The sequence below is a fragment of the Phoenix dactylifera genome, chromosome 17, assembly GCF_009389715.1.
Source record: "Phoenix dactylifera cultivar Barhee BC4 chromosome 17, palm_55x_up_171113_PBpolish2nd_filt_p, whole genome shotgun sequence".
NCBI lineage: Eukaryota > Viridiplantae > Streptophyta > Magnoliopsida > Arecales > Arecaceae > Phoenix > Phoenix dactylifera.
In genome coordinates this window covers 15,033,880-15,060,604 of record NC_052408.1, presented here as the reverse complement: position 1 = coordinate 15,060,604, position 26,725 = coordinate 15,033,880, and the positions used below count along the sequence as shown (strand labels likewise).

Below are 26,725 nucleotides of genomic sequence, written 5' to 3'. Positions count from 1 at the left end.
CTAGGATTCCCGTGCGGGGGGGAGCCTTCAAAGGTTTGCAGGTGATGATGAACAAAGGAAAAGGAAAAACTGTGGCCGTGACTCGTAAGGGATACGAAAATATTTATAGGTTAAACGGGTCAGACATCTAAAATATGTATCCAGCCCAATTAATAAACATGTTAAACATGTCAATCTGTTTACGACCTGAATCTGTTTAGGCCAAACTCAAACCTGTTTGTGACGGGTCGAACAGGAGTCGGATTGGTGGGTCGGGCCATATTTTGCCACTTTTACTGGAAAACGCTAGTGGCCCAAAGAACGCATAAACAGTTTTTGCCGGGAACCCCTTGTACGGAGTCATCAGTACATCTTATCCTTTGGACGTTACTAACCTTACAAACGGAGGCGCGCATACAATTTCCTTGCGGACGGTTGTACGCATAGAACTTTACATGCGGACTTCCGCACCTCAAAGTCAGACAAAGGAATCGTGGGAGGGGCAATGGTTGGGCATTGATCTGCGTCCCTGTGTGCGGCGAGCGGCTTGCCCAATCCTTCGGCGGCCCCGCCGGATCTCCGGTGAACTCCTCCGCCCTTGCCGCTGCCCTCCTCGTGGGACGCGGACTGGAGAGACGAGGATGGATGTGGGAAGAGTGGTAGAGTAGTTGAGCAGGATGACTGTTCGATGAAATGCTCGAGAGAGAGGAGTGCAAAGAAGTCGCGAGCATGAGGCATGTCCTGGATCAAGTTCCGCAGCTGTGGCGCGTTGGGTAAGTGACTCTTTCGCGTGGGTATAGTAGCAAGGTACAAAAATAAAGGGTCAGCATAATTGGTGAACGGCAACGGAAAGCCTTTCCTTCAATTTTTTTAATTTCAATTCTTGTTGAAGACATTTGGAGTGGATGGTTTATGATATATAATTCTTCTTTTGGCTTTCTCAAAATTTTGTTTCCTAAACTGTTTACTGCTCTATAAACTTTGCCGAGTGTTCTTCATGGGAATAAAACAATAGCAACTTATACAATCTGAGTAAAAACACTTCAATATAATCCTCATGAAAAGGTTCAATCTAATTCTACTCAGCCTCGTCAACTTCCCCCTTCATAGTCTGACATCAACTTATGTAAGCTTTGAAAGTGTGGCGGTTTCACACACTTTGATGGCGGAAGCATCAAAGTTCTATAATCACTCTAATTGATATAATGGGAGAGAGCAGGAGAGGGTAGATGGACTCTAACACTAAGATTACTTTGTTTCATTAGTTCTTCTTACTTTCTTATACGATGAACCATTACATGGCTTGCCACCAAGGTGGTAGCCTAGTGGTACTGGGCAGCAATTCTAACCACAAGGTCTCAAGTTCGAATCGCTGCGGCGACGATTAAATTGTGGACCGGAGCTCACTACTTTGGCCACTGCTTGGACTTGTGGTGTAGGACCGCTCTTGAACCGCTAGTAGCCGGGGTGGTGCCGGGTGTGACGTATTCACACGTGGGACTCGAGCCAAAGCTCAGAGGAGTAGCTGAGCCGGGCCTACGGGTGGGGAGGGTATGAGTAAAACCGGTCGGGGTGCCCAACACACGGCCATTTCTGCCCGCATCGAACATTCTCCTGGCGGGGCGGGGGCCCAGTGGGGCTGCTACGCGGGGGTGGGCTTGTCCCTTCCTCCCCCCTACCCCCTTTTGCCTTAGCAAAAAAAAAAAAAAAAAAAAAAAAAAAAAAAAAAAAAAAAACCATTACATGGCTTTACATAACAGCATAGTGACTCTTGATATATCCCTTACATAAATGTATTAGAACATTTAAGAGACAACTATATTGATATTTACATAGAATTCTAAAAGACACCCTTTTGGGAACACTAAAGATACATCATGAATACTAGCATTGGATTGTTTATAGACTCCAGGGAACATCATGTAGAAACTTTGAGAGACATGACTACTTGGAAACTTTAAAGACTTTCATGACTATTTCACTTCATTAGATCACAACCCATATGGCTCTTGCCATGATACTTGACATATGCTATTTACTTGATGACTCTTTGACTATACCACATAGGATGCCTTGTAGGATACCATGTAGGTTGACTGAACCGAGATGATTGCTAAATTTGGTCTAATATCCAACAAATCATTCATTCATATTCCTCTCTGCCCCTGTGAAATCATCTTGGTTGCTCTACTAGTGACAACATGAACTCTTTCTCTAGACTGTACTGACTAGTCGTACCGCTGGCATTGCCTTCAACTGGTATCTTGCTTGGCAAGCCTGTTGTCATTCCACCATTTTGTGAAACATCGAAATCATGCTTTGATTTTGCGAACCTTCGCATTGTGTCAAGTTTTTGTTCCACCTCCCTCATTGTGGGCCTTTCTTCTCCATTCAATCTCAGGCACAATTCAGTAAGATGAGCAACTATTTCAATATCTTCTTCTCCTCCCTCTTCCAATATGTGGGGGTCTAAAATGTCAAAGAGATGATTCTCTCTTAATGAACAAATGAAATCCAAAGTGAGAGTTCCCTCTTGATGTCGACTGTAAGAAATTGGATCCTTCCCAGTTAGCAACTCCAGGAGAATGACTCCAAAGCTATAAACATCACTTTTTTCTGTTAGTTGGCCTGTTTGGTGGTACTGAGGATCCAAGTAACCATATGTTCCCTGAACAGCTGTGGTTACGCAGGTCCGATTAAGAGGAATAGATCTTGAAGCACCAAAATCTGATATCTTTGCGGTATAACTTTCATTAAGTAGTACGTTAGATGACTTGACATCTCTATGGAAAATCGATATCGAAGCCGCAGAGTGTAGATAGGACAGTGCACTTGCAATTTCAGCAGCAATCCTTAGACGATCTTGCCATGATAGAGGAGCAAAGTGATGGCTGTCATGGAGATGGTTGAACAGAGTTCCACCAGAGATAAATTCATATACCAACAAGGGGACTTTGGATTCTAGGCAACATCCAAAGAGCTTAACCACATTCCTATGATTGATTTGAGAAAGAATAACCATCTCATTTATAAATTGATCTAACTCAATCCGATTTGCTATCTTTGACTTCTTGATAGCAACGACGCGTTGGTCTGATAGAATTCCTTTATAAACAGTGCCATGGCCTCCTTTACCAACAACACGAGCTCTATCGAAATTGTTGGTCGCCTTTTCTAGCTCTTCTAGTGTGAAGATTTTCATCCTCTCAACAAGAGTTTCATCGGAAGAGACGAGCTGTTGTAATAGCAAACCCTTGTTTTCGTGAAAGAACCTTTTCTTTCTTTTCTTTGCATTTCTTTCCTTCAATCCTCTCCAAATCAGAACACTAGATCCAAGAAGAAGAATAATGCCTGCTCCAACACCTCCAGCTGTTATAAGAATTGTGCCTGCCAAGATATGTTACAACTTATAATGACATACTGCAACATTTTGGATGGCAAGCAATAGACAAATGAAGATCAGACAGGCAGGAGACAGAAGTAGGAAAGAATAAATAAGCTTCCATTAGTTATATGATCCTCTCGAGTTTCTATGTCTACTCCATCCAGTTTTGAATCAGCCATCACCATATCCATGTAGGTGGATCTCTTCTATTTCTAAGGAGAAATCGAACAGATGGTGGGCCCACTCTAATTCTAACTATGTCTAGTTCATAAGTAAGAATCTCGTGAATGAATGGTGGATGATTTAACTAGATAGAACTGGACATACATAGGATTTAGATAATCCAAAATTGAGCACCATGCATATATTTTGATGTTGCCAGCATGCTATATCTATCTATTGTGCAACGTATAGTCATTTTTTTTTTCTGTGTGAATTGGTGATTCGGAAAAAATATATCAATTCTGAGATAGTTAGGTGTAGAAGAGAGAGCACACCTAAAACTGATTTATCTCTGATGCAGCCTGCTTCTATCAGAGCATTTCCGTGGGTGCCTTCTGGACATTTGCAGGTGTAGCTCCCGAGGGAATTCAGACAGGTTCCATAGCATGGATACTGCTCCGGAAGCTCGCACTCGTTTACATCTACAATAAAAACAGCTTTATAAGAAGAAGAAGGCATGCTTTGAAGCAAAATTTAGAATTACGAGAAGTTGAGTCTCTCGGCAATAAATTGGTGATTTGGTGGGGGATTTCATGACTCCCTCCACTTTTAGAGAGAGAAAGAGAGAGCGAGAGAGCTTGAGTCCACTCCAATTCAAGTGGTTTAATATCTTGGATAGATTAACTCGCAGATCAATAATTCCAGATAAAATAATCATCAGTAAAGTTATTTAATTTATACAAAAGTTTAGAAACTCAACTATAAGAATTCACATGCTTGCGCGTGAAAATTAAACAAAAGCTGCGTGCATAAAGACTCATAAATAATGATTATACATAGTTTCTGGTCAAGAATAGTTATATATACCTAACCAACATGATATGAAAAGTACTTTGACCGACGTGGTTTGACCGAGTTGGATCGTTGATCCGCCCAAAAAAACTAAGCTGAGTTATTCAATTAAGTTACCTTGGCATCCACCCGTGAGATAGGGATTGCCTTCATAGCCCGCCGAGCAGCTGCAATAATATCCAGGGCCGTTGGGAGAGTCGATACACTCGCTGTGCTCGCGAAGACAAAGGTAAGAAGTGGTGTTAAGCTTGGCTTTCTCGCAGCTCGTGCCTCCTACCGCCCAGTCCAGCGCCACAGGCACCCCGTTCTTATTTCTCTTGTAGAAGTCGAACGATATGATATCAGAGGCCATGAACTGGTACCATGTCTCATCTGCCAAGAAAGAATAGCTGCAAGGATACACCTGGTAGACGCTGGAGTTATTGAACCTGGGATCGATGACAGAATTATAAAAGACGAACCCCTTGGGGATGGAAGTCTGGCAGCAGCCCATGCCATTGCAAGAGCCATTGATGATGCTGCTTATATCGCTGCATGTCGCCAAGCATCCACTGGCGTAGCTCTGGCCGTTGGAGCTTAGAATGTAGGCGAGGGCGTTGCAGCCGATGGTGGTGAATTTGTTGCGGTCGTAGGAGAACTTGAACGGCGTGCCCCTCAAGTCCATCTGGCGAGCTGTGTTGCCCGTGAAGTTGCTGCTGCTGTTGTTGTAGCACGTCCAGCTGATGTACCAGTAGGCATGCGCGAGGCCTTGCGGCACGTCGACATCGATTAGCTCGATCCTGCCACCTAAGAAAGGCTTCGAGCCGTTGCATGTGACCTCGAAACCTTCCATGAAGCAGCCCGGGCCCATTCCGAAGGGGTATGGGATGGAGATATTGCCGCACCTCTCTTCGCAGCCTGGTAAGGAAGTAATCGCTGATGCCACGGCTGCTGTTCCCAGCAGCAGCAGCAGCTGTAGCTGAAGCAAGAACACTGGCATGGATGCCATCCCTCTACTGTTTAAAGATTGCATATGCTGGAAGATATCAGCTCTTTAAACAAAGGTACAAGAAAGAAAAATTCCAAGCACGTGTTAGTTTTAGTTGTATATTTGATAGACATATTGACTCGGAAGAGTTTTTTTTTTTTTTGGATTGCTGACTTTTCTGTAGAACAACTTTGGCTGCTGGTCTAGGTGTCTGAATTGATTTAGGTGTCTGAATTGATTTAGCTGTTTGAATTGTCGACTTTCTTGGCTATCCAATGAGGGAGAAGAGATGCTGATCTTTCTTAGATAATTTCATTAAAAATTGGGTGCTGTTGCACGCGTTTGAATTGACTATAGCTCTGATTTCGTTTTACACTGACCTCTGTCTTGTTCTACAAGCACGTAGTCTTCTTTCACACCTCCTTGTTATGTTATCAAATTATTATCACCTCCGCTATAATCTGTTAAAGATGAAATCTTATTCTCACCAAAAAAGATGAAGCTTTAGATTCGAATTTTTATTAGGAATAAAAGGTGTTGTTGCCGAATTCGAACTAAGGTAGGAGCGCGGCTCGGACGATACTGAAGTCGGCCGGAAATGGACTGAGTAGGCTTATTGAGGCGTAGGGCGCTGGACTCCTCCGCTGGGTGGCCTGTAAGAAGTCCACTTGATGGAGAATTTAATGCAAAAATAGTTTATTTTGGGTTTTACTGAAGCCTCGTACCTATTGCTCTCCTGACTATGACATAAAACCTCTTTAAATATATATTGGCCTATATTACAAGTCCGCATCGGTTATTAATGTATTCATCAACTAAACCAAAAATGTGCGATTCATTTCCGTTGGAGTGGCGAAAGTATCCTTTGAAATTAAAACAAATGAATTGCATTTGTGGGGGAAAAAAATAGGAGAAAGCGACCCATCTTTGCTTAAACAAAAAATTAATTAGAATTTTTATAAAATTCCCTATAAGCGGAGACCGAATTTTGGAAACTCTTATGACCTAATCAAAGATGTCCAGTGAATTGTTGTTCACACTAACCTACCGATCTGGTAGAGAAGCAGTGTTTTACCAGGCGAGCATCTACCAACGCTTTTGTCAAGTCACTACCAACGTTTTGACCTCTAACACGATCCAAGTTAAGATATTAACTTACCTATATAATGTATATAAAAACTTGACCCTTTGATATCTCCATATCAACCAATACTGGTCATTTTTTTTTAATTATATCTTAAATAACTTTTTAGTTAAATATATCAAAATAAATGCATAAAATGGGTAGTTAATTATATTTTTGTCTTATGGACCAATTTAATATATCGAAAATTTTGATGGGCATTAGCAAATTCCTCGGAGGATCACCAAACTATCTTGCTCCGGTGATCTTAAGATCATTGTTTAAGACACAATTTTCTTTTTTTTTCCATTGAGAGAAGAGGAGGGTTAACCTCAACCCAGCCGCCCAGCATGTGGCTAGAATTTGTATCCAGGTTACTGGGTACCACCCTGTCGGTGACTTAACCAATTTAAAAGTGAGTATATATTTAAAAGGATCTTGAAAACTCAACTGTTCCATCTTGGCCCTCATCATGAACATTGCAAATGCTCAATGCTGGCAGGAAACAAACAAGGCAAAAAAAAAAATAATAATAAAAAATTTAGAATACAGGAAGAAGGAAGCCTTGATGAAATGCTAAGTATTAAATGGGGAAAAACTTAGGAAAATAGTTGGGTGCAGCACCCTGTCCCAACCTAAACTTCCCAGTATCTTTAGTGAGCTCCTCTGCATCTAAAGCATAGTTCGATCAGATTCCTGCAGAGTCCAAGATAATTTGCCATGACCACTTGGTTAGCAAGCTGGGCATTCAAAATTTAGATCTGAAACACAAATGCATAAGAAAACAAGAGCATCTTCAGCATCTCTATGCATATTATAATATGAGTAAAGACATCTCAAATGCAAGCCTTATCATCATGGACAGATGATGACAATAACGTAGACACAACTCATCTCTTGGAGGTGGAGGAGCCACCAGTACAGCTAACACCTCTCACTCCATTATTAGAAGCCTAAGCAAAACCTCACAACACCACCAGCAGCAGCATGAATTCGATCACGAAATCAATTTAACTCTCCGGCTCAGCCTCATCGGCATACCCCTCGTCCTCCTCCTCAGCCACCGCATCCTGGTATTGCTGGTATTCCGACACCAGATCGTTCATATTACTCTCCGCTTCAGTGAACTCCATCTCATCCATCCCCTCCCCAGTATACCAATGCAAGAAGGCCTTTCGCCTGAACATGACCGTGAACTGCTCCGAGACACGCTTGAACATCTCCTGTATCGACGTCGAGTTGCCCATGAAGGTCGCCGACATCGACATCCCGATGGGTGGGATGTCGCAGACGCTGGACTTGACGTTGTTCGGGATCCATTCGACGAAGTAGGAGGAGTTCTTGTTCTGGACATTGATCATCTGCTCGTCGACCTCCTTGGTGCTCATCTTGCCGCGGAACATGGCAGAGGCGGTGAGGTAGCGGCCATGGCGGGGGTCGGCGGCGCACATCATGTTCTTGGCGTCCCACATTTGCTGCGTGAGTTCGGGGATGGAGAGGGCTTGGTACTGCTGGGAGCCGCGGGAGGTGAGGGGGGTGAAGCCCACCATGAAGAAGTGGAGACGGGGGAAGGGGATGAGGTTGACAGCGAGCTTTCGGAGGTCGGAGTTCAGCTGGCCGGGGAAGCGGAGGCAGCAGGTGGCGCCGCTCATGGTGTTGGAGATGAGGTGGTTGAGGTCGCCAACTGATATATAAACATGTCATTAGGATGAGCCCCTAACAGAAGAGTTGGGATTGGGCTGTAGTGATCCAAGTTTCATGCCAGAAGTGTAGTGTCTTGTGCTTGCTAACCGAGTACAGAGCAGGCCTTTTGACCTTCTATTGTTCGAGCGAAATAGTGATTCCATATTTATCTGTAGCTTAATCAACATAACAAGAAAGGTTGAAATGGCTTGGAAAAGGCTCACCTCACCCCAAGACAAAAAGCTGGGTCTAGCATAAACACGTAGAGAAAGTTTAGATCTAAATATCTGCAAACAAGTAGCGGAAAAATGGCTTGTTAGAGGTGCCGGTCATGGCTCGTGGGTTGAGTCTGGGCTCACTCGTTTTCCTGCTGTCAGCCACTTACAGTGGGACCCCAAATTGGAAGAGAATGGGAGAGAGAGAGATATTAGGGACAGGGTACGTACGTAGTTTGTCCTCTTTCAACAGCATGCGCAAAAAAAACTAATATACACCGTAGATACATGCACTGAGCGTATCATATATATATATATATATATGACCACTAATATATCAGTTGTCCGCTTGTCCAACATTTTGCTCGGCTAGCGTTCTCCAACTTGTCGATAAAGGTCAAGCCAGTTTCTGAAACAAGCTTAGATCTACCCTCAAGTAAACAAATCACAACCATATTAAATTTTAATTCCTAAACAAATAGGTGGAAAGTCGGAAAGATCTTGAACTGTTATCAAGTTGATCATGTTCAACTTCTGCTCTACGTTTGCTAGTTATAAAATTGGCAAAGCTACAATAACTCAAAAAAGTCACTAACCAAACACTTCGCTTCATTTAATGGTACATTTCGAGATGCCAATTCAAAAGGGCGCAATGACAGCACAACATGCCAGCTAAGTGACTTTTTTAAGTGATTTTTCTTGAGTTACTTAAATATTTTCCAATAAAATTAGGTATTTATATTTGTCTTCTCGTACCCGATTACACCATTAATTCTTTACCCGCGATCTAAATTTATCTATGATTGTAGATTTCCATATAAAAATGGCTGTCAAAATCAACGACTGGGAGATAAGACATAATATATTCCCATGCCCATGATCGAGAAGCTTGGATCATCATCATGCACTCCTAATACTGAAACAATTCATTATGGACAACCTTTGTTTCATTAAGATGCTAGCCTTTCTGATTTCGTTGTTTTCCTGTTAATAGCTGAGATGGCACATATTGTCAGCATAAGGGTAGGTGTGGGTCCGAGCCTGATGGATCCACTGGTAACAGTGCAAGTTGCTATTATTGTAGCCTCTATCCAGAGCAAAGAGAGAGGGAGAGACTCACAGCTGGGGTTGGTGAGCCTGAGGGTACGGAAGCAGATATCATACAAGGCCTCATTGTCCAGCACCATGCACTCGTCGCCATTCTCCACCAATTGGTGCACCGACAGCGTGGCGTTGTACGGCTCCACCACCGTGTCCGAAACCTTCGGCGACGGGAACACCGAGAACGTCAGCATCATCCTGTCCGGGTACTCCTCCCGGATCTTGGATATCAGCAGCGTCCCCATCCCCGATCCCGTCCCTCCCCCCAACGAGTGACATATCTGAAACCCTATTATAACATTGCAACGAATCATTCTCTTCATCACGCATCCTATAACCAGCACAATGTGTGTGTTTGTGTATGCGTATATATAAATATATACCTTGGAGGCAATCGCAGTTCTCGACCTCCTTGCGGACGACATCGAGAACGGAGTCGATGAGCTCGGCGCCCTCGGTGTAGTGGCCCTTGGCCCAGTTGTTGCCGGCGCCGTTCTGGCCGAAGACGAAGTTGTCGGGGCGGAAGAGCTGGCCGTAGGGGCCGGTGCGGAGAGCATCCATGGTTCCGGGCTCGAGGTCCATGAGCACGGCACGGGGCACGTACCGGCCGCCGCTGGCCTCATTATAGTAGACGTTCACTCGCTCGAGCTGGAGGTGGGAGTTGCCGTTGTAGTTTCCAGTATTGTCGATGCCGTGCTCGTCGCACACCACCTCCCAGAACTTGCCTCCGATCTGGTTGCCGCATTGGCCTGCTTGGATGTGGAGGATTTCTCTCATATTTGATAACCGATTGGGTGATGGTAGGAAGGAAGGAGGGAAGGCGAAGAGGAGGGGAAGAAAAAGTATGGGATATTGAAACAGAGTTACAGAAATAGAAGAAGAAAGCGATGGAGGAGTGAGGGAGGAATGGAGAGGAGGAGAGGAAAAGTATGGGAGAAGTAGCAGGCGAGCCTGCCACGGAGCTTGGGTGTGGGATGGGCTTTTTTTTCCCTTTTTTTTTGCCTTTTCCAGCTTTCTAGAGGGGATTCGATGGATGGAGAGCGACGCTATTTTTGGGAAGCGACAGAAGGGTGGTGGGAAAGAAGGGGTGGTATGTGTTAAAATAGAGCAATAATGTCATACGGTGATTTAATATGCAACGTCATGTCATGGTGAAGAGTAAGCGGGCTGATTAACATGGAACGACGGATTACTGAGTGGTTTAGTAGTTGTACGAATAATATTAAATTAGATATGGGGGACCCCCATGTTTCCACTTTCGTGCCGTGAGGTGGACTCGCCAACGAGAGCATCGAGTGGGGTGAGCTGGCCATGAAAAGAGACAAGGAGGTGCTTCGGCCATGATCAGTTGTTGGGTGGTCAGGACTGCACTCATGCCATCGACGTATTGTCTGTGATTACTAAATAACAAATGAAAAATGATATCAGTCTCCTGTCCCATCTCACTGGAATGGGGAAAAACAGGCCTCAGGACCTACCAAGAAAGGCTGTATGAGAAAAGGTATCAAGCTCTTTTGCAACTAGCGCAAGATTTGCAGCTTTATAATTGTAATCAAAAAGGACCCCTGAAGTTTTCATACGAAAGGGTTCGCCTATGCCTGATCTTCTAGAGAAATCGCTTGCCAAATGTCTAGGTCTAAATAAACTACCATATCTTGTGGGATTTTTACTATCTTTATGGATACGTGACTATCCAAGTCAGCAACTCCTGCTGGGAGACGAGAGACTATGCCAAGGGAATAGTAGATTGGTGGTCTCCTTGCACCGTGGCCCGATCTCACCTACAATGCAAGAGTTGATTTTTAACATGATAACGGGATCTTACGATAAGCTATTTGCATACAGTCCTTTGGTGGGTTTTTAATCATTGTTCACGCATCTTCCATTTATAATGAAAGCCATAAATTGATTGATTTGATTTATTGAGCTTACTTTCTGTTCCACTGTTCTCTCACCTGATGCTGTTGTAGGTCCACAGAATGTACATGAACCCCTAATGCGGGCTTGGCACTCATCCAAAGCAGTTGATACAGCCCTGTTACAGATTTTACGTCCACGTTTGTATACGTTCATTCCATCCAGATCTGGAAGCCTTCAGAAAACAGCAATAATGTTGTTTAAGCCTGTAATATGTCGTAATAATGATCTAAGGAATGAGTAGTGCCCAAAAAAATAAAAATAAAAACACCTATCTCAAAACAGGACTTTCCTACTCCAGAAGAATCGAATGGTCTCGTCACAACTTGGAAGAATGGGATGTCATATGTACACGGAACGCTGGGAAGATTGTTTATTTCCATGGGCTCAAGCATTTGAAAATAAAACCATGGGCTCAAGCATTTGAAAATAAAGCCATTATTTATTTCCAATTGAAAGCCAAATGAATACTTTTCGATTTTAAGCAATTCTATTGAACCAAAGACACCTGGTATCACAAAAGAAAAAGAAAAAAAACAAAGATACCAAAAGGCCCATGAAAGAGAGAGGAACTCGGTAGTCTTTCGGAATCCAACGCATACAACATAAGAACAATAGCCAAAGAATCTCCCCTTTACCACATTAAACTCACTCCCGGATACATAACCTTTCAACTAATGTTCTTCCACAAAAAAATACAATCTTCAGGAAAAAATCCAATAAGGACACACGGATGATGAAAGAGCCACACTGACAATTTAAATCATTCCACTGCTGTGCACAATTACATGTTTACCAGCAAGATGGAGATTTACAACGCATGCCTTCGGAGGAAAAAAACAGTACAGAACTTCTATCTAGGGATGAAGGATCAAGCTTTCCCATAATCCTTGTCAGACAGAATCAGTTTGCAAATTCTTTCGGGGGCACTATGCTGGCTGTTGCTTCCATATATACATGCATGATGCATATGGAGAGGTTTGGAGTACAGCAGCAGGGGGTTATGAAGCATGCTATCCACATGGCAAATGAACAAAACCTGCTTAACAAAGATTGTTGTCTTGTATGTGCCTAAACCTGAAACAGCAAGCCCCTTAAAAATCATTAAATCAACCGTCCGGTATTCCTTGATATTTTCAGAAACTTGAAGATGGGTTATATCTTTTGCTCAAAATTTAATATTTTTACAGGGGATAATACCTGAAAATTCAAGCATTCATCACCCTACCATCAGTCAATTTAGCCTGTCTTTAGTGCCCCCCATCCTTCTTTTTTTCTAGGGATGACCCATCTTTCAGTGCTTCTCGAGCTTCATTTTCCATTCCAAGGGCAAAAAGGGCAGCAGCCTGAAGATAAAATGCAGTTGGCCAAGTTGGAGATGTGACTAGGGCCTGCATTGCATCACTAAGAGCTTGCTGTGGCATGTCACAAATCAGGTACGACAGGCAGCGCCGTGCAAAAATTGTTGGAGAAACCATAGTTCCAACATCAATGAACTGCATGTCATATAAAAAATTATTCAATAACATAGGCTTGCAGATCTATTAAATCAAGAAATAAATTTACATTTTCAGTTCCATATGATGTAAAAGTAAATCATAAAAATAGCATGATATAAACAACAAACTTATAAAGTTCCCCAGAAATTGAATCTCTAATTGGGAGTCGGTTTCGGATCTACCACAGCAATTCAAGGATATTGTAATGAATGATGTTAGATGCATATATACAAGGGCTTTGTAAAGCAGCTGATCCAATAAAAAATATATATGTATATCAAATGCGCACCGGACAATAACCATGAATGATGAATGAAAAAAAAGAGATACAATCTGCCTTCATAATTCAAAATTTCCATCAAGTGCCAGATGCAAAATTCATAAGTTATAAAAAAAAAAACCACACATAGAGACATCAGCATGTGAGTACATAAAAAACAGATGCCAACATCATTCCAATATTTGCATCCAACTCCAACCATAAAGATAAAAGCTACCGAAGAAAACTCTTACCCAGTAAATGATATGTACTAGGAAACTCTTTGCCCATATATTACAGGTACTATCTATGTCATAGATTGCAACCCAAGTTCCTAGAACATTAATTTCTGAAACTAATAAATTGTCTTATATAGGAAAGACACAAAATTATTCTGTCACCTGGATATTTAATGCAGACTAGAATATAATTCAACTTTTGTGCAATGACTCCTCTCAACTTTTCGTACAATGATTATTTCTTCATAAATAAACGAAGTACTGTTCTTTTTACATAAAAGCTACCGAAATTAGACATTAAACACCTAAGGATCAAAAATAAAACTATCAAATGAAAGTTGCAGCTTCTTTTCACCTCCTGCTCCAATGTTGTATATTTGCCGCATACTAGTTTCAAAGCAAATCAATTGATACAAAAGATTGCATCATAAACATGCAATCTGATGAAGGTCCTTCATTAAGCCTAAGCATCAGTTATAGCATCCAAAATCCACTGCAGAGATTTTTTTATCACACATAAAGATAAAATTTAGGCCATAACCTATCCATGCAGTTTATTACTGATGTATTATTAAACAACAATTACAATTTAGAAAAATAAAAACCCATACAAGTACAAGAAGTAGAGGATGCAAATTAACAACAAAAAATAATAGGTCAAACAACTTTATCTTAAGTATTATGTGCTAGGATCTCTAGAATTCCTGTCTGCTGCCTCACCTTATGGCTCAAATAATAGAGTATATGATTTTTACCTGTCATTTTCTACTCTTTTCTTATAGACGAGACATTTCTAATTACATGACAGAAAATATTGCAGAAAAGTTGGATGGTCTCAAAAAATAACAATGAAAAATAAACAAGATAATGCTAAAGTCCTCAGTGTTTTATTTCATCATATGGCATAAAAGCCAATTGCAGCTCTTAAACATTTTGGCTGAACAACATTCATATCATGATGCATTAACTTCTGTCAAATAATCAGACAATGGTGAGTGATTTAAAATGATTCAATTAGCACATGAAGGTTCTGAAACTATATGGCAAAGATCATCCTCAGCCACAAAATCTCCTTACAAAACTGGTAATGGAGCACTGCTGTAGGTTTTTTTAAGGAAAAACTAAGGGGATTGAAATACTCCTAGTTATGACTCATTGAATCATTTGCATAATTAAACATCCCAAGGAGATACATAGTGTATCAATTATGCATAAGAATTAAGAGGTATCTAATTCAGTCCTCAAAAGAAATATGTAGTCACACAATTTTATATCTTCTGTTTACTTATTATTTGTAAATAAATTTTCTAGAACAATGGGAATAGTAACATTTTGAGCAAGATAACAAAAAGGAACTTGCCATCATCAATGATGACTATTTTTAGCATTTAGAAAATAGTGAGTTTCATGAGTATAAATGACATCAAACATGCATTTATGAATTAATTAAGCATTTGTACATCAAGAAAATTTCTAGAAATGTATTCAAATGGTAAAAATTAGCAAGTGATTAGTAAACATATAGTAACCTGGGTGTAGCATTCAATTGCTGTATTGAAATCTTTATGCCTAAAAGCAGTATCACCCTTCTTCTTTGAGTTCAATGTTTCTTGCATTTGATTGGTCCACATCTGAAATGAAAGCTGAAAAAAAGGAAGAAAAAAGAAAAAAAATAAGAAAACACAAATATAATGGACAAATAATTACAAAGTATAACAGATCAAATTGCAAGAAATGGTTGAAACATCCATGTCAGTGATGTGCCAGAAATGAAAAATGTAGCCTATGCTTACACCAACATCAGTAACTTGGTAATTAAATAAGTATTGCAGCAAAGCATCATCTATATTTATCTATTCTGCCGGAAGCCCCATCAACAAGATAAAAATTCTGCAGCCCAGGTACTTTCACAAATTCTACATAAGTTAAAACTCTCGGTTTTAATAAACTCTAGTGTTCTACCATCTGAATCAATTTCGATGGTCAAAGCATCACAAGAAACAAAAGACATAAACATAATTACAAGCATGTAAAATCAGGGCTTATCTGCCTTTTCTTCTAAAGTGTGGCACCAGGAGAAACTATATCTTGCCAAAAACCGAGTTTGCTGCAGTTGGAAGAAATAGTAGAATATATAAATGGGATAGAAACACTATTCGGAGTCATTAAAAAGGTGGCACAATTCTTGCATCCTGTTCTCTCAATCTCGGCAAGGCACAGAAGCAATTTTTCAGAAGAAAAGGTCATGGTATTCTGGTCTCCAGAACTGTTCTATCTCTTTCATTGCAGCTTAAACCCTTAAGGAGCTTCTATCAATATAAGCTCATCATTTCGTTCTCACTCCCTCTTCTTTGGAAATCATTGCAGCTAGCAAATATACCAATATTTGCATGAACATTTATACAAATATTTGCATGTGAATGGTAACATCCACGCAAACAAAAACACACTAATCTTATACACACATGAGTTTACATCTATCACTGAAAAATTGAAAATGGAAGTCCCGTACACCAACCTCATTTGTTGTTCCCTCATCATCTTTATACCCAATCTTTTCTAGGATTTCATGTATTGCAGTCAAATCCATTCTAGAGCAAGCTTCACCAAGTGGGGAAAGAGAGAGCGCCTCCAATGAGGATGCACCACCACGTGGCATGTCCATCAGAACATAAGAAGGAACCTGGAAAAAATATCTTGTAAATATTCATCATGATTTAAATAAGAAAATAAACCATTGATTTGTTCTTGACACTCTGAAAGTTCACAGGCCTCTATAAGCATAAAGATGCATTGGGCGTATGTAGAATGTGCCCTTTAAGATTACAAGCTTAAGTTCCATTAACAGTATAAATCGCCAGTATAACAAGTAGAAATTACAAATAGAACATGAATGTGTGCATGGAAAAGACACCATGCATTGGATGTTATATGCATGAAAGGCTTAAGCAGCAGCCTTGGACATTATCCAGAACTGGAGATAGATAAAAATGGCTAAGGATGTTTTGGTCACTTAACCAGTCAATGAAACTGCATTTTCAATTTTTTTCGAAAGGAAAAAAATAAAAAAAATGATTCATCTAAATTTTGCACTCAGTGTACAAGAAATAGCACAAACAATTTGTTGTCTCTGAGATATGAATACAAAGAAATGCACATGAAGGATGTTCCGGTTAGGAGAAAATTGTTGGCAGTTCTGAGGTCTAGACAGAGAAAAATGGAGTCATGTGTTGCACAACCATGGATAACGTTACTGTAACCACAATATACCTAGAGTTTGATTGTAATATCAATGTCAGAAGGGCCTTCCCTTTTTTATTGTCATGTGGAAACTATAAGTGCAAATGTGAAAGTCCGCCAACCAATGCAATGCAAATGAACAGGTTGAAAACATACAGGAATACACATTGAATTAAAGCTCTTCCCCACCGCTTAGCCCAACATGAATAAATCAACACAATCAGAATTCTTCAAACTAGAGTATTTATAATCAGACGAGAAGATGATGAAAAAAAGTCAGGCTTCACTTCTTCGAACAGATAGAACACCATCATTTTGAGGTCTAAGTTTAACAGATGGTGACTAAGAAGATTCTTTCATTGATAGAACTCCTGACTATACCACATTTATTATTTCAGGCAGAAATGCAGATTGGCGATGAGCTTAACTCACTATAAGAAACGCATAAGTGGTAACTTTAGCATGACTAAACTGTAGAATCACATAGAAATGAATATTAAAAAAATAAGCTTCATTACGGCCATAAATATTAAAAAATAAACTTCATTATGACCAATCCATTCCACTGCACTAAACTGTAATACAAGTACAAAAGAAGAAATATGCCAGCACGCTTCAATAGAGAGAGGGATAGAGAAGGAGTTGGACTCACCTCGGTCTCCTTTTGAAGTGGAGTCAATGCAAGAACTAACGACTTTGCATTAGGCCTCTCACGTTGCTCATACTGCAAACATCTTGAAGCTAAACGTACTAATTCAGTCCCATCCTCATTTGAAAATTGACCTTCTAAACATGAGTCCGTCAGCATGTTGAAGTTACGATCTCGTATCAAGTCAAGGGCCTGCAGAGAAATTCTAGAACCAATTAGATTCAGCATGATACACTGATGCAGGCAAAGGAATTCTAAGAAAAAACAAACTACAGAGTACTTAATGTCAAAGGAAAGTATTATTACATTATATCTAGCAATGAGAGAAAAATTCTGAACAATCATCATTCAGATGAACCAATCAACATATGCCTGCTCCAGAGCCTGGAAGATCAAGTTGCATATTTCCTATTAATTAAACATTATACTATCTTCATTATCTGATTTGATCTGAGAAGATTTCCTAGTTCCATATCTAATCATGACCAATGAGAACACACACTTGAACCAAGATTGTGAGTCACATTGGCATCTGTTCAAACCTATCAAACCAAGATTGTATTTTCATTGGGCAATGTTTTTCACATTAACTGTGATTTATTTCCATGCACCCCATTATTTGCCATGCATCATGACTCAAATAATGTGATTGTGGGGTGATGATTACAACAAAAGTGAATAGTAATAGTTAATAATATAAAATAATTAATCACCCATTTTGCACTACACCCAACCCACACATTTTCCCACTGAAAAGCCAGCCCTGCCCCTTCTAAAATATCTCTCTGTCTAGCTCTCTATCACCACATGCATAAATATACATAATGTATATACATAACATACATACATGCATACAAATGCATACATACATGCATGCATGCATGCATACATATATATACACATAGATATATATATATATATATATATATATATATATATATATATATATATACATACATACATACATACATACATACATATATATACACATAGATACATGCATATACACATATATGGATGCATGCATGCATGCATGCATGTATGCATGCATGCATGCATGCATGTATATACATATACACACGCACGCACATGCACACACGCGCACGCGCGTGCACACACACATATATGTATGCATGTATATACACGCACATAGATATACATATATCTATATATATATATATATATATATATATATATATATATATGCATGTATGTATATGTATATATGTACATGTATATATCTATATATATGTGTGCACGTCTATACATGTGTGTACACGTGTACATGTGTATATGTATATAAATGACCTGATATTTTTGCTTTCTCTCCTTTTATTAGTGACTTTTAGGTGAAGGCAGTATTACGGTAGGCTTTGTTCAGACACTCAACCAAAGACTTCATGTTCCAACTACCAAGCTGTGCTTATTCAGCAAAATTTGTGATCAAAAGCAAAGGGAGAAAAAGCGAGGGAAGCATTGTACAGTTGACATGGAAGTGGGTCAAAAAATACTGCTTACATGACTAGGAGGGATGTGCTTTCCACTAAGAACATCAAGCAACAACGTACCAAAGCTATATATGACGCTTTCTGGTGTAACTCTTCCTGCAAATTCAATGATAAGAAATTAGATGATATAAACAATAGTGACCCTATCAAAACTTATATGGATCATCCACAAATTCACACCTTATAAGCAAATAGTCAAACCATCGACACTATCATATCTGAGGTACAACACAAGGCACAAATGTGACAATCGCATAAAATATTATGAAGAAACAATTATATTCTAACTTTAAATCTCATTCTCCAATAAAACATTTCAATTCCTTTAAGTAGTTTACCAGAATCACAAACAACAACATTAAACACTATTCATAGAGTAAATTTTAGAACTTCCATATGGATGATGTAAATTAGCATCCTACTTAACATTATAGCTTTGACTAATGTTTACGGTTGCAATCATCAAAAGACAAAACGGCCAAATAAGAAGAGATTATAGACACATTTTGATGCATAACAACACAGGATTACCTAAATAAGCAGCCATGCATTAGGGCTGAGAAAATAAAAGAAAACAAAATTGGTATCATAACATAGATTAAATTAATAACTTGTCCAAATATAGTTGCTTAAAATTGCCATTATAAACTTTGAATTAATTCACATAGATTAAATTAATAACTTGTCCAAATATAGTTGCGTAAAATTGCCATTATAAACTTTGAATTAATTCAATTAATAACAAATCATAATCTTCTGCATTTTTCAAATCAACCTCAATTTCCACCTCATGATCATCCTTCTTTAGCCTCAATATAAGTCTACATCTCCTGCACAATCTACAAACTGATACTGTCCTCTGACTACCAATTGTAACCACACCTATGTCAACCAGAAGACATGGATTCAAATGAGCCCATAGCATAGGCTCACCAACTCAAAAACTGTTAAACCCATAATTAATTCTCGCATTTTCCATGTTGCCATAGACGTTTCTGATACAAACAAGATATTTGTTTAGGCATTTATTCCTTCATGCCCAACAAATTACTTGAGTTGGCATTCACTTCTAGGCTATACACAAGCCAAAACTAACAACCATTATAAATAACAATGTCCAGAAACATCTGCTCTTTTTATAATTGATTGACTGTCTAGGCAAAAAAGAAGACATCATCCAAAAGAGCTTTTCTATTTCCTTATCAGCAATAGTCATTTCATTCTTATGAGTTTATGATATCAATTGTCAAATAATGCAGATAGTGGAAAATTTTGTTATTTGTATTGGCAAGGCATTGTATAAGTCAACACAGATTGGTAGCACAGTGGGTTTCCCCGATATCTAAGCTCAAGATGACTTCACAAAGTCAATCAGTCCAGATCCCAGAAAGGATCAAAGACAAAACATCCTTAGAGAAGAGGGACATTAATCCACAGTGCCCACTTGTTGTAGAGAACTTTAAGCATGCAAAAGGTACATACCAGTTCTTAAATACTCAGGAGGGGTAAATGCCAAATTCGTGCTATAACTTTTGCCATCACGACTGTTCTTCATCAAGCCAAAACATGAAAGCCTAGGACTACAATCCTGCAGAACAGTAATCCACAATAAGAGATACAAACCACAAGTGCAGGAAGAAAATGATGGCATCAGACCAACATACGGCCACATACTCACATCATCAAATAAAACTCTATAGGCATTAAGATCATGATAGAGAGCACGCCCCTTACTAGTGCAATATTCCAAGGCTTCAGCTAGATAGAGTACAACCCTTAATCGCATTGGCCATTTCATAGGTTGTGTTTCCCCTATAAAATGGAAGAGATAAAAGGATCAGATATAAATTAATTAAATGCTGAATTTTAAATGGCAGAGAAAGAGCAACAAAGCATGTCACTGGCACCATAAGACAAGAAAAAACAACAACAAGAAAAAAAAATAATGGATAAATCAAGGCAATACATGTGGCTAGAAAGCTAATAAGCAGCCATGAGAATGAAATTCTAGCAGATAGAACAAGCTTAAGAGCTGAACTGGTACTGAGATAGACAAATATTGAATGATTCAGGAATGATACAGGTTGTGATTAATGCAAGATGATATACAAGGGCCTTGTAGGACAGTGTTGAACTCATTTAGAACGACGAGATGGTTCGGTGGAGAGTTGTGCCATATTATTGAGGAGTTGAAAAACAGTGATTATGCATGAGAAAGAAGGGAGGCTTGGTGATGAACTTAGACCTAAGCAAATCAAGCCCGGACCACACCAGCCTGATTTTGGGCAGGCTTGGGCACGCATTTCTGGCCCAACAGGGTGGGCTCGAGCTCAAATATCTAGTGCACTAGGTATTAGGCTAGGTCCGGGCTCAATAAAAATTAAATAGGTCTGGCATAGTTTGGCGTTCTTATAGTCAAATTAGTATTTTCCTATCCTGTCCCTAATCTAATCGGAGAGAGGAGGAGAGGTTCCACCACCATCCTCCCTCCCCACCTCACCCCACCCCAGGCAACAATTGCCGGCAGCTACCTCCAATAGCCAACACCATCCTCTGGATCTAGGGCATGGAGTTTGAGCCACACCAGGCTGGGCTTGGGCCTTCCAATCTATCATTAAGCAGAGCTTAAGCTGGGGATAGTGGCCTGAGGCCACATCAAGTTGGGCTTGGTCCCAGAGATTTCATGTTAATATTGAAGCTACGGTCTGGCCCGACCCAACCCAGCTCAGTCTATGCACAGGTCTAGTTGTGTCAATATGGAATTAAGGAGGTTTTGTGGAACATTCTGCTGTCATTTAGACCCAAAATTGAAACCAAACAAAACAAAAGAAAAGAGAAAAGGTTAGTTGCATCAACACTTGTTAGGGATGGCCAATGATGATACATAAAAGAGAAGGGCAGTGATGATATTACTAGGGGAGGGAGAGAGGAAGAAGAAGGGAGAGAAAAAATTGTAATTTTGAAATTGAAGGAAGTAGCTTGCTTCATTTAAATACAAAAACGTCAGTTACGTATGGGTGCATCCACTATCAAAATCTTTAAATTAAATTCTAAAGAACACACAAATATAATATTAATCCTTTTAAATAGGGATGGTGCAAGTATAGCTTTCATTTCAAAGAATTTTAAATCACCACTTTCACATTCAAATAGAAAAAGAACATGCTGGATTAGTAAATAAAGATTTCCAAAAATAAACAACAATAACACATACAATAAGGTGGCGGCGTCCATCAGAAACTTACAATGAAAAAGATGTTTTGCAAGTGTATCATTGGGCATAAACTCTGCCACGAGCAGCCTCTCATTACCTTCACAACAACAGCCAAGCAAATTTGCCAATCTATGGTTTCGAAGCTGACCTACAGCCTTTGCTTCTTCCTAAAGTAAAAATTAAGCTGTCAAAATTTGTGATTTTGCACACTGAGAATGCAAATAGGATAGCATACTGCAAGCAGCCTATATTTGGCAAAATATTTATTCTTCTACTTGTTAAAATAGCCATCATGAAGCACTACTTAGTGTTCCCTGGTATTGATCAAAACCATCATAATAAGTTATTCATAAATTTATTTCCTAACAAAAAATTATCTGGCCATTCATGTCATCAATTATTATAACGGTGTTACCCTCTTTAGCCAGCTTCCACTTTAGGAGTCTCATCTCCCCAGCATGCATCTCATTTGCCCGTAGTTTACCACACAATATTTTTGGCCTCATCATGACCTCATCTTCATGGAGCAAGGACAACACAACTGTAAAGAAATACTTTAATGTGTTCCATACCTATCTATTTTGAATCCATTATATGATGACATAGCATAAAATTAAACTTTGCCTAACTTTTACTTGTATTTTAGTTCCAGGAAAAGGAAAACAAAAGATGGAATTAAGTCCAGAGGATAGTAAAAGGAGAGAATTTCAGTACCAAGAACTGTCGGGGATCAGGCCATGCGGACCTATTAAACCTCTTCACCGCAATCCTCCTCTGCGCATCCAGCTTCCCCTTGTAAACAACATTCGGGGCCTTCTCCCCATGCTCCGAAACGATGTTCTCCACAGCAAAACCAGAAGTGGCCAACCTAAGCTGCTCAAAAGAAAACTCCTGGAAGGGAGGCAGGTCATACGTCTCTCCCTTCTCCTCAGTCTCTGCAACAAAAAGAACACCACCATCACCACCCACGACTGACTCTCTGAAACAAGAGTTCGAACTCAAATCAGGCCTGCGAACTCACCAACATCGGGAGCTTCAAGAACCGTCCCCTTGTACCGAGAACCCCAACAGCACGTCAACTTGGACACTCGACAACCCATCCCAAACTCTATATAAAGACTAAGAACAATCCAAATCCACTCACAATAACATTTTCGCTAGCTGCAGCGAGCTGGAATCCGAAAAAAAAAGAAAAAAGAAAACCATTCAGCCCACCAAATTTCCAGAGTTTGAAGCGATTTTTATCCCACTCCAAACCAAACCTTGGAAACAAACAATCCAATTCAAGAGATTCCAATCAAAAGGACAAGCTATCCATCCGGATCTGGGATTGATCAAAGAATAGAAAGAAACTACCTGAGTCCACTGCTGCTGCTCGATTGAACAGCACCAGAGCAAAGAATCAAGCTCCAACAATAGATCTGGATCGAGAAAACCAGAGCTGGCCCTCGATCGAAGACCCACCGACTCGACCAAATCGAAGTATTTGGACCGCTGGCCGATTCAAAGCGGCGTAGGGGGAGGGTACGATGGAGGGACGCAGAGAGAGAGAGAGATCCGATCTCGTCCTCGGGTTATTTTGCGAAACATAATTATTATTTTTTAAAAAAAATTATACCGACATGCCGTCCTTCCAAGCCCTTTAATTACGATTAACGATTATTTTATTGGCGTCCTTCTTTAAAACTTGATTTATTTTTTCCTCGTATTCCACCGCCGTAGTAGAATTTCTACTGCTAAAATATTAAATAAATAAAGCCGTTTAAAAACGCGTCTCGGTGAACTGAGAGTCGCCTCTCCGTCTCTGTCCTTATTCGTAGCTTTCCGCCTGCCCCTCTCCCGCCACAATCGCATCGCCACCGTTGGATGAATCGTCCGTACGGAGGAAGGCCTTCGTTGACCGTTGGATCGGTGGACTCCGCCATCAATCACGGCTACGGGAGGGAGCGGTTCGGTGGCATTTTGCGCTGGCTGGCAGGAGACTGCGTCTGCATACGTACCTTATTGCCGCTTACCGGCTGCTGCTTGGTCCGTGAGACCCACCAACCAACATGAAGCTGGTTTGCTCTGAGGGTCAAGTGGAGATGAATTATTGAGGATTGCGGACCCAAGGGTCAAATTATTGGCCTGTTCGGCTATTATGCGGTTAGATCTCGGTTGGATGGTCCGATTCTTTGATTGATTGAAAATTTAAAATTATTTGATGAATGATCATGATTGCATTGATTGATAAATTGTTGAGGATAAAAGCAGTTATCATGGCGCACATTTGCCTTATTTGGTAACAGGCACTAATCCCCATTCTATATAATTAGTGCTCAAAAAATTGTTAGGGGCACTCTTTCTCACACACTTGCAGATGCCATCGTTTGCAATTTTTCAAATTTCTACCATTTTTTTAAAAATTTACTCTTCCGATAATTATTCTGTATGGATTTTCTTTCTTCTTTTCATATCAGTTATCGGGCATATTTCTTCATTTGAGCACAGCTACAATTAATTGTTTTCTCCAAGTCACCTCTTCAACTTAGAGCTTTATCCGCTCTCTTTAACTTGAAGCCCGTCCGACCTCTTCAAGCTTGGCTCCCGAATTTTTGGCGGCAGCAATAAAGATCGAATTATGAGTAAAAACTCCAAAAATCTAAATAGCTATTTTCTGCCTTCATAAAAAGAATGCAAAGCAATAGAGTTTCTTGCATTTCTAACGATACCCGTAGGGATGATATACATATTTTAATATGTAGAAAGGGGAACAGTAGAGATAGAGAGAAAGGATCAACTTCTATAAAAATATGTTGGAAAGAAGTTTTTATAGCTAGATTTTTTTTATATTTGTATCTGGGTATTCTTTTATAGTCAGAAATTTTAGGAGTCATTAGTTGCTAATATTTGGATTTTCTGAATATTTTCTCATCCTTTTCTGATTAGGTGCATGACTACGTCAGATATTAAGAAAAGATAGTTTACATAAAAGGCTTTAGTTGGCAAGCGCATGACACAGATTCAAGTCCTGAATTAGCTATTTTGTGCAAAGTTTATAATTAGGTATTTTTTAAGTTCGGGGGTACATGGATAACGATACTTTGAGGAATGCTTGGACCACGTGGAAAACAGCCTAAATATGGTATAACTATAAATTTTTTTATAGGCCATAAAACTAATTTATGTCCTATAAATGACTTAGGGTTCAAAATCCGAGAGGAATGGATTAGATGGTCGGCGTGTCTCGCACGCAAATGACATGAGAAAGAGAATTTTGGAAAAGAATAGGACAAAATACTTATTTCTCACCAACCCTTCCCCGTGCGAGCGCAAAACAGGACAGTACAAAAAAAAAAAAAAAGAATTCACTACAGTAATAAACAGCGAACATCAACCCAAAAGAAATTTTACATCTCGATCCTGTACTCTTTAAATGCAGGGATTATAAAGCATGCTTCTAATTTGGGTTATAAAACATCTATCTTGATGTAGCACAGTACAATAGATTGATCTGGCATAATATATGCAAACCATATCCTTTGCAGCTAACTCTGCATAAAGCTGCGTCTTGTTGTTTTGCCAAATTATAGGCAGAGGAAGTTGGCATTGTGGCCACGGTGCCGAATTTGTAACTATTGTCCTGCATCATAATTTTAATCAACTATCAATGACGTTTGATGCATTATTGTCACGAAACTAAATCAGAAATATTTGAGCTAATAGCATTACGCTGTTCCACCGCATAAATGCAGACCTCCATGTTACATTCGGAGAGCTTGCCTGCATTTTAGACAACCTCATAATAGCATCCAGAACATGAAACCGCTCATAAATGTCGAGAAAAGAAGGCATCATTTGCATGGCCCTCATGGTCCCCATCCTCGACGTCATTTTTTCATCGTCGTCGAAAGGTTTCTCTCAAAACTACCAAAGATTCAAAAACTCAATACATGGGAATGCCTAATTAATTTGATCCACATTCTTGCAATCACATATTACGGTTGTATAATGATGAAAATCATGACGAAAATTCAATACTGGTCTAGATTTCTGATTGCATCATCTATGAATTCATCTATCTTGGTTTGATTCTTTATTTAACTCTAACTACAAAACCAATAAAATTTTCAGCAATAACCGTATGGGAAACAGCATGGTTAGATCGTCAAATATCTCTCTCTCTCTCTCTCTCTCTCTCTCTATCTATATATATATATATATATATATATATTAAATCTTTATCATGATCAGCATGGTAATGTATATTCTCTCTATAATAATTCAGAATTTTATTAAAAAAATAGTCAAAAGGCATTATTTAAAATTTTTGGTCCTATATAAATATTCAAAATTTATCTAGTACAAAATTAATGTAAAATTAAACACACATTTGCATCGATCCTCATATATTTTACCTATACAAGTTTTAGCATTCTTGCTAGATTAATGGTATGAGATTGTGCTCCAGCATCTCTAATTCCACAAAGACTATGAACGAGATTTATTCTGATACTATTTAAAGAAATTTAGATTTCTCATCTTAAAAAAAAGTTAATTAGAAGATATTAACCAATGGTGGAGCTGTAGCTTCACCTCATCATCAATGCGCTGTGTTGGTGGCATGGTGGAGAGGAGAGATGGAAAAAAGTTGGTGGACGGGATGGACGAGCGTGAAGGTGAGGAGGGGAAATTAGATGGATATGAGGCGGTGGGCAGCGCGCCGCGTCGATGGCGGCGGCGGACGGTGAGGT

General features: G+C 39.6%; 3 protein-coding genes across 4 annotated transcripts; all 3 read right to left on the bottom strand.

Moving 5' to 3' along the window:
• Positions 1-1,699: 1,699 nt before the first annotated feature.
• Positions 1,700-6,069, bottom strand: LOC103705553 (wall-associated receptor kinase 2-like). The gene is made up of 3 exons (XM_008789313.4): positions 4,496-6,069; positions 3,862-4,008; positions 1,700-3,366 (listed from the first exon to the last, which is right to left on the bottom strand). The coding sequence occupies exons 1-3, from the start codon at positions 5,388-5,390 to the stop codon at positions 2,153-2,155; spliced, it is 2,256 nt and encodes a 751-aa protein (XP_008787535.3). The 5' UTR covers positions 5,391-6,069; the 3' UTR covers positions 1,700-2,152.
• Positions 6,070-7,245: 1,176 nt separating this feature from the next.
• LOC103705554 (tubulin beta chain-like) lies at positions 7,246-10,461 on the bottom strand. Its single transcript, XM_008789314.4, has 3 exons — positions 9,851-10,461; positions 9,487-9,756; positions 7,246-8,152 (listed from the first exon to the last, which is right to left on the bottom strand). Exons 1-3 carry the CDS (start codon positions 10,242-10,244, stop codon positions 7,479-7,481), a joined length of 1,338 nt encoding a protein of 445 aa, XP_008787536.2. The 5' UTR covers positions 10,245-10,461; the 3' UTR covers positions 7,246-7,478.
• A 1,485-nt stretch (positions 10,462-11,946) lies between these two features.
• Positions 11,947-23,681, bottom strand: LOC103705555 (probable serine/threonine-protein kinase BSK3). Of its 2 annotated transcripts, XR_005506729.1 has the most exons (12): positions 23,349-23,681; positions 23,014-23,163; positions 22,707-22,927; positions 22,024-22,159; positions 20,457-20,590; positions 20,261-20,366; positions 18,789-18,874; positions 17,274-17,462; positions 15,900-16,064; positions 14,911-15,024; positions 12,585-12,880; positions 11,947-12,461 (listed from the first exon to the last, which is right to left on the bottom strand). XR_005506729.1 is itself a non-coding variant. In XM_039115187.1 (11 exons), exons 2-11 carry the CDS (start codon positions 23,090-23,092, stop codon positions 12,635-12,637), a joined length of 1,476 nt encoding a protein of 491 aa, XP_038971115.1. In that variant the 5' UTR covers positions 23,093-23,163; positions 23,349-23,681; the 3' UTR covers positions 11,947-12,634. The 2 variants fall into 2 exon arrangements, 1 of the variants encoding a protein (XP_038971115.1); XM_039115187.1 differs by having other exon boundaries at positions 11,947-12,880.
• Positions 23,682-26,725: the final 3,044 nt, after the last annotated feature.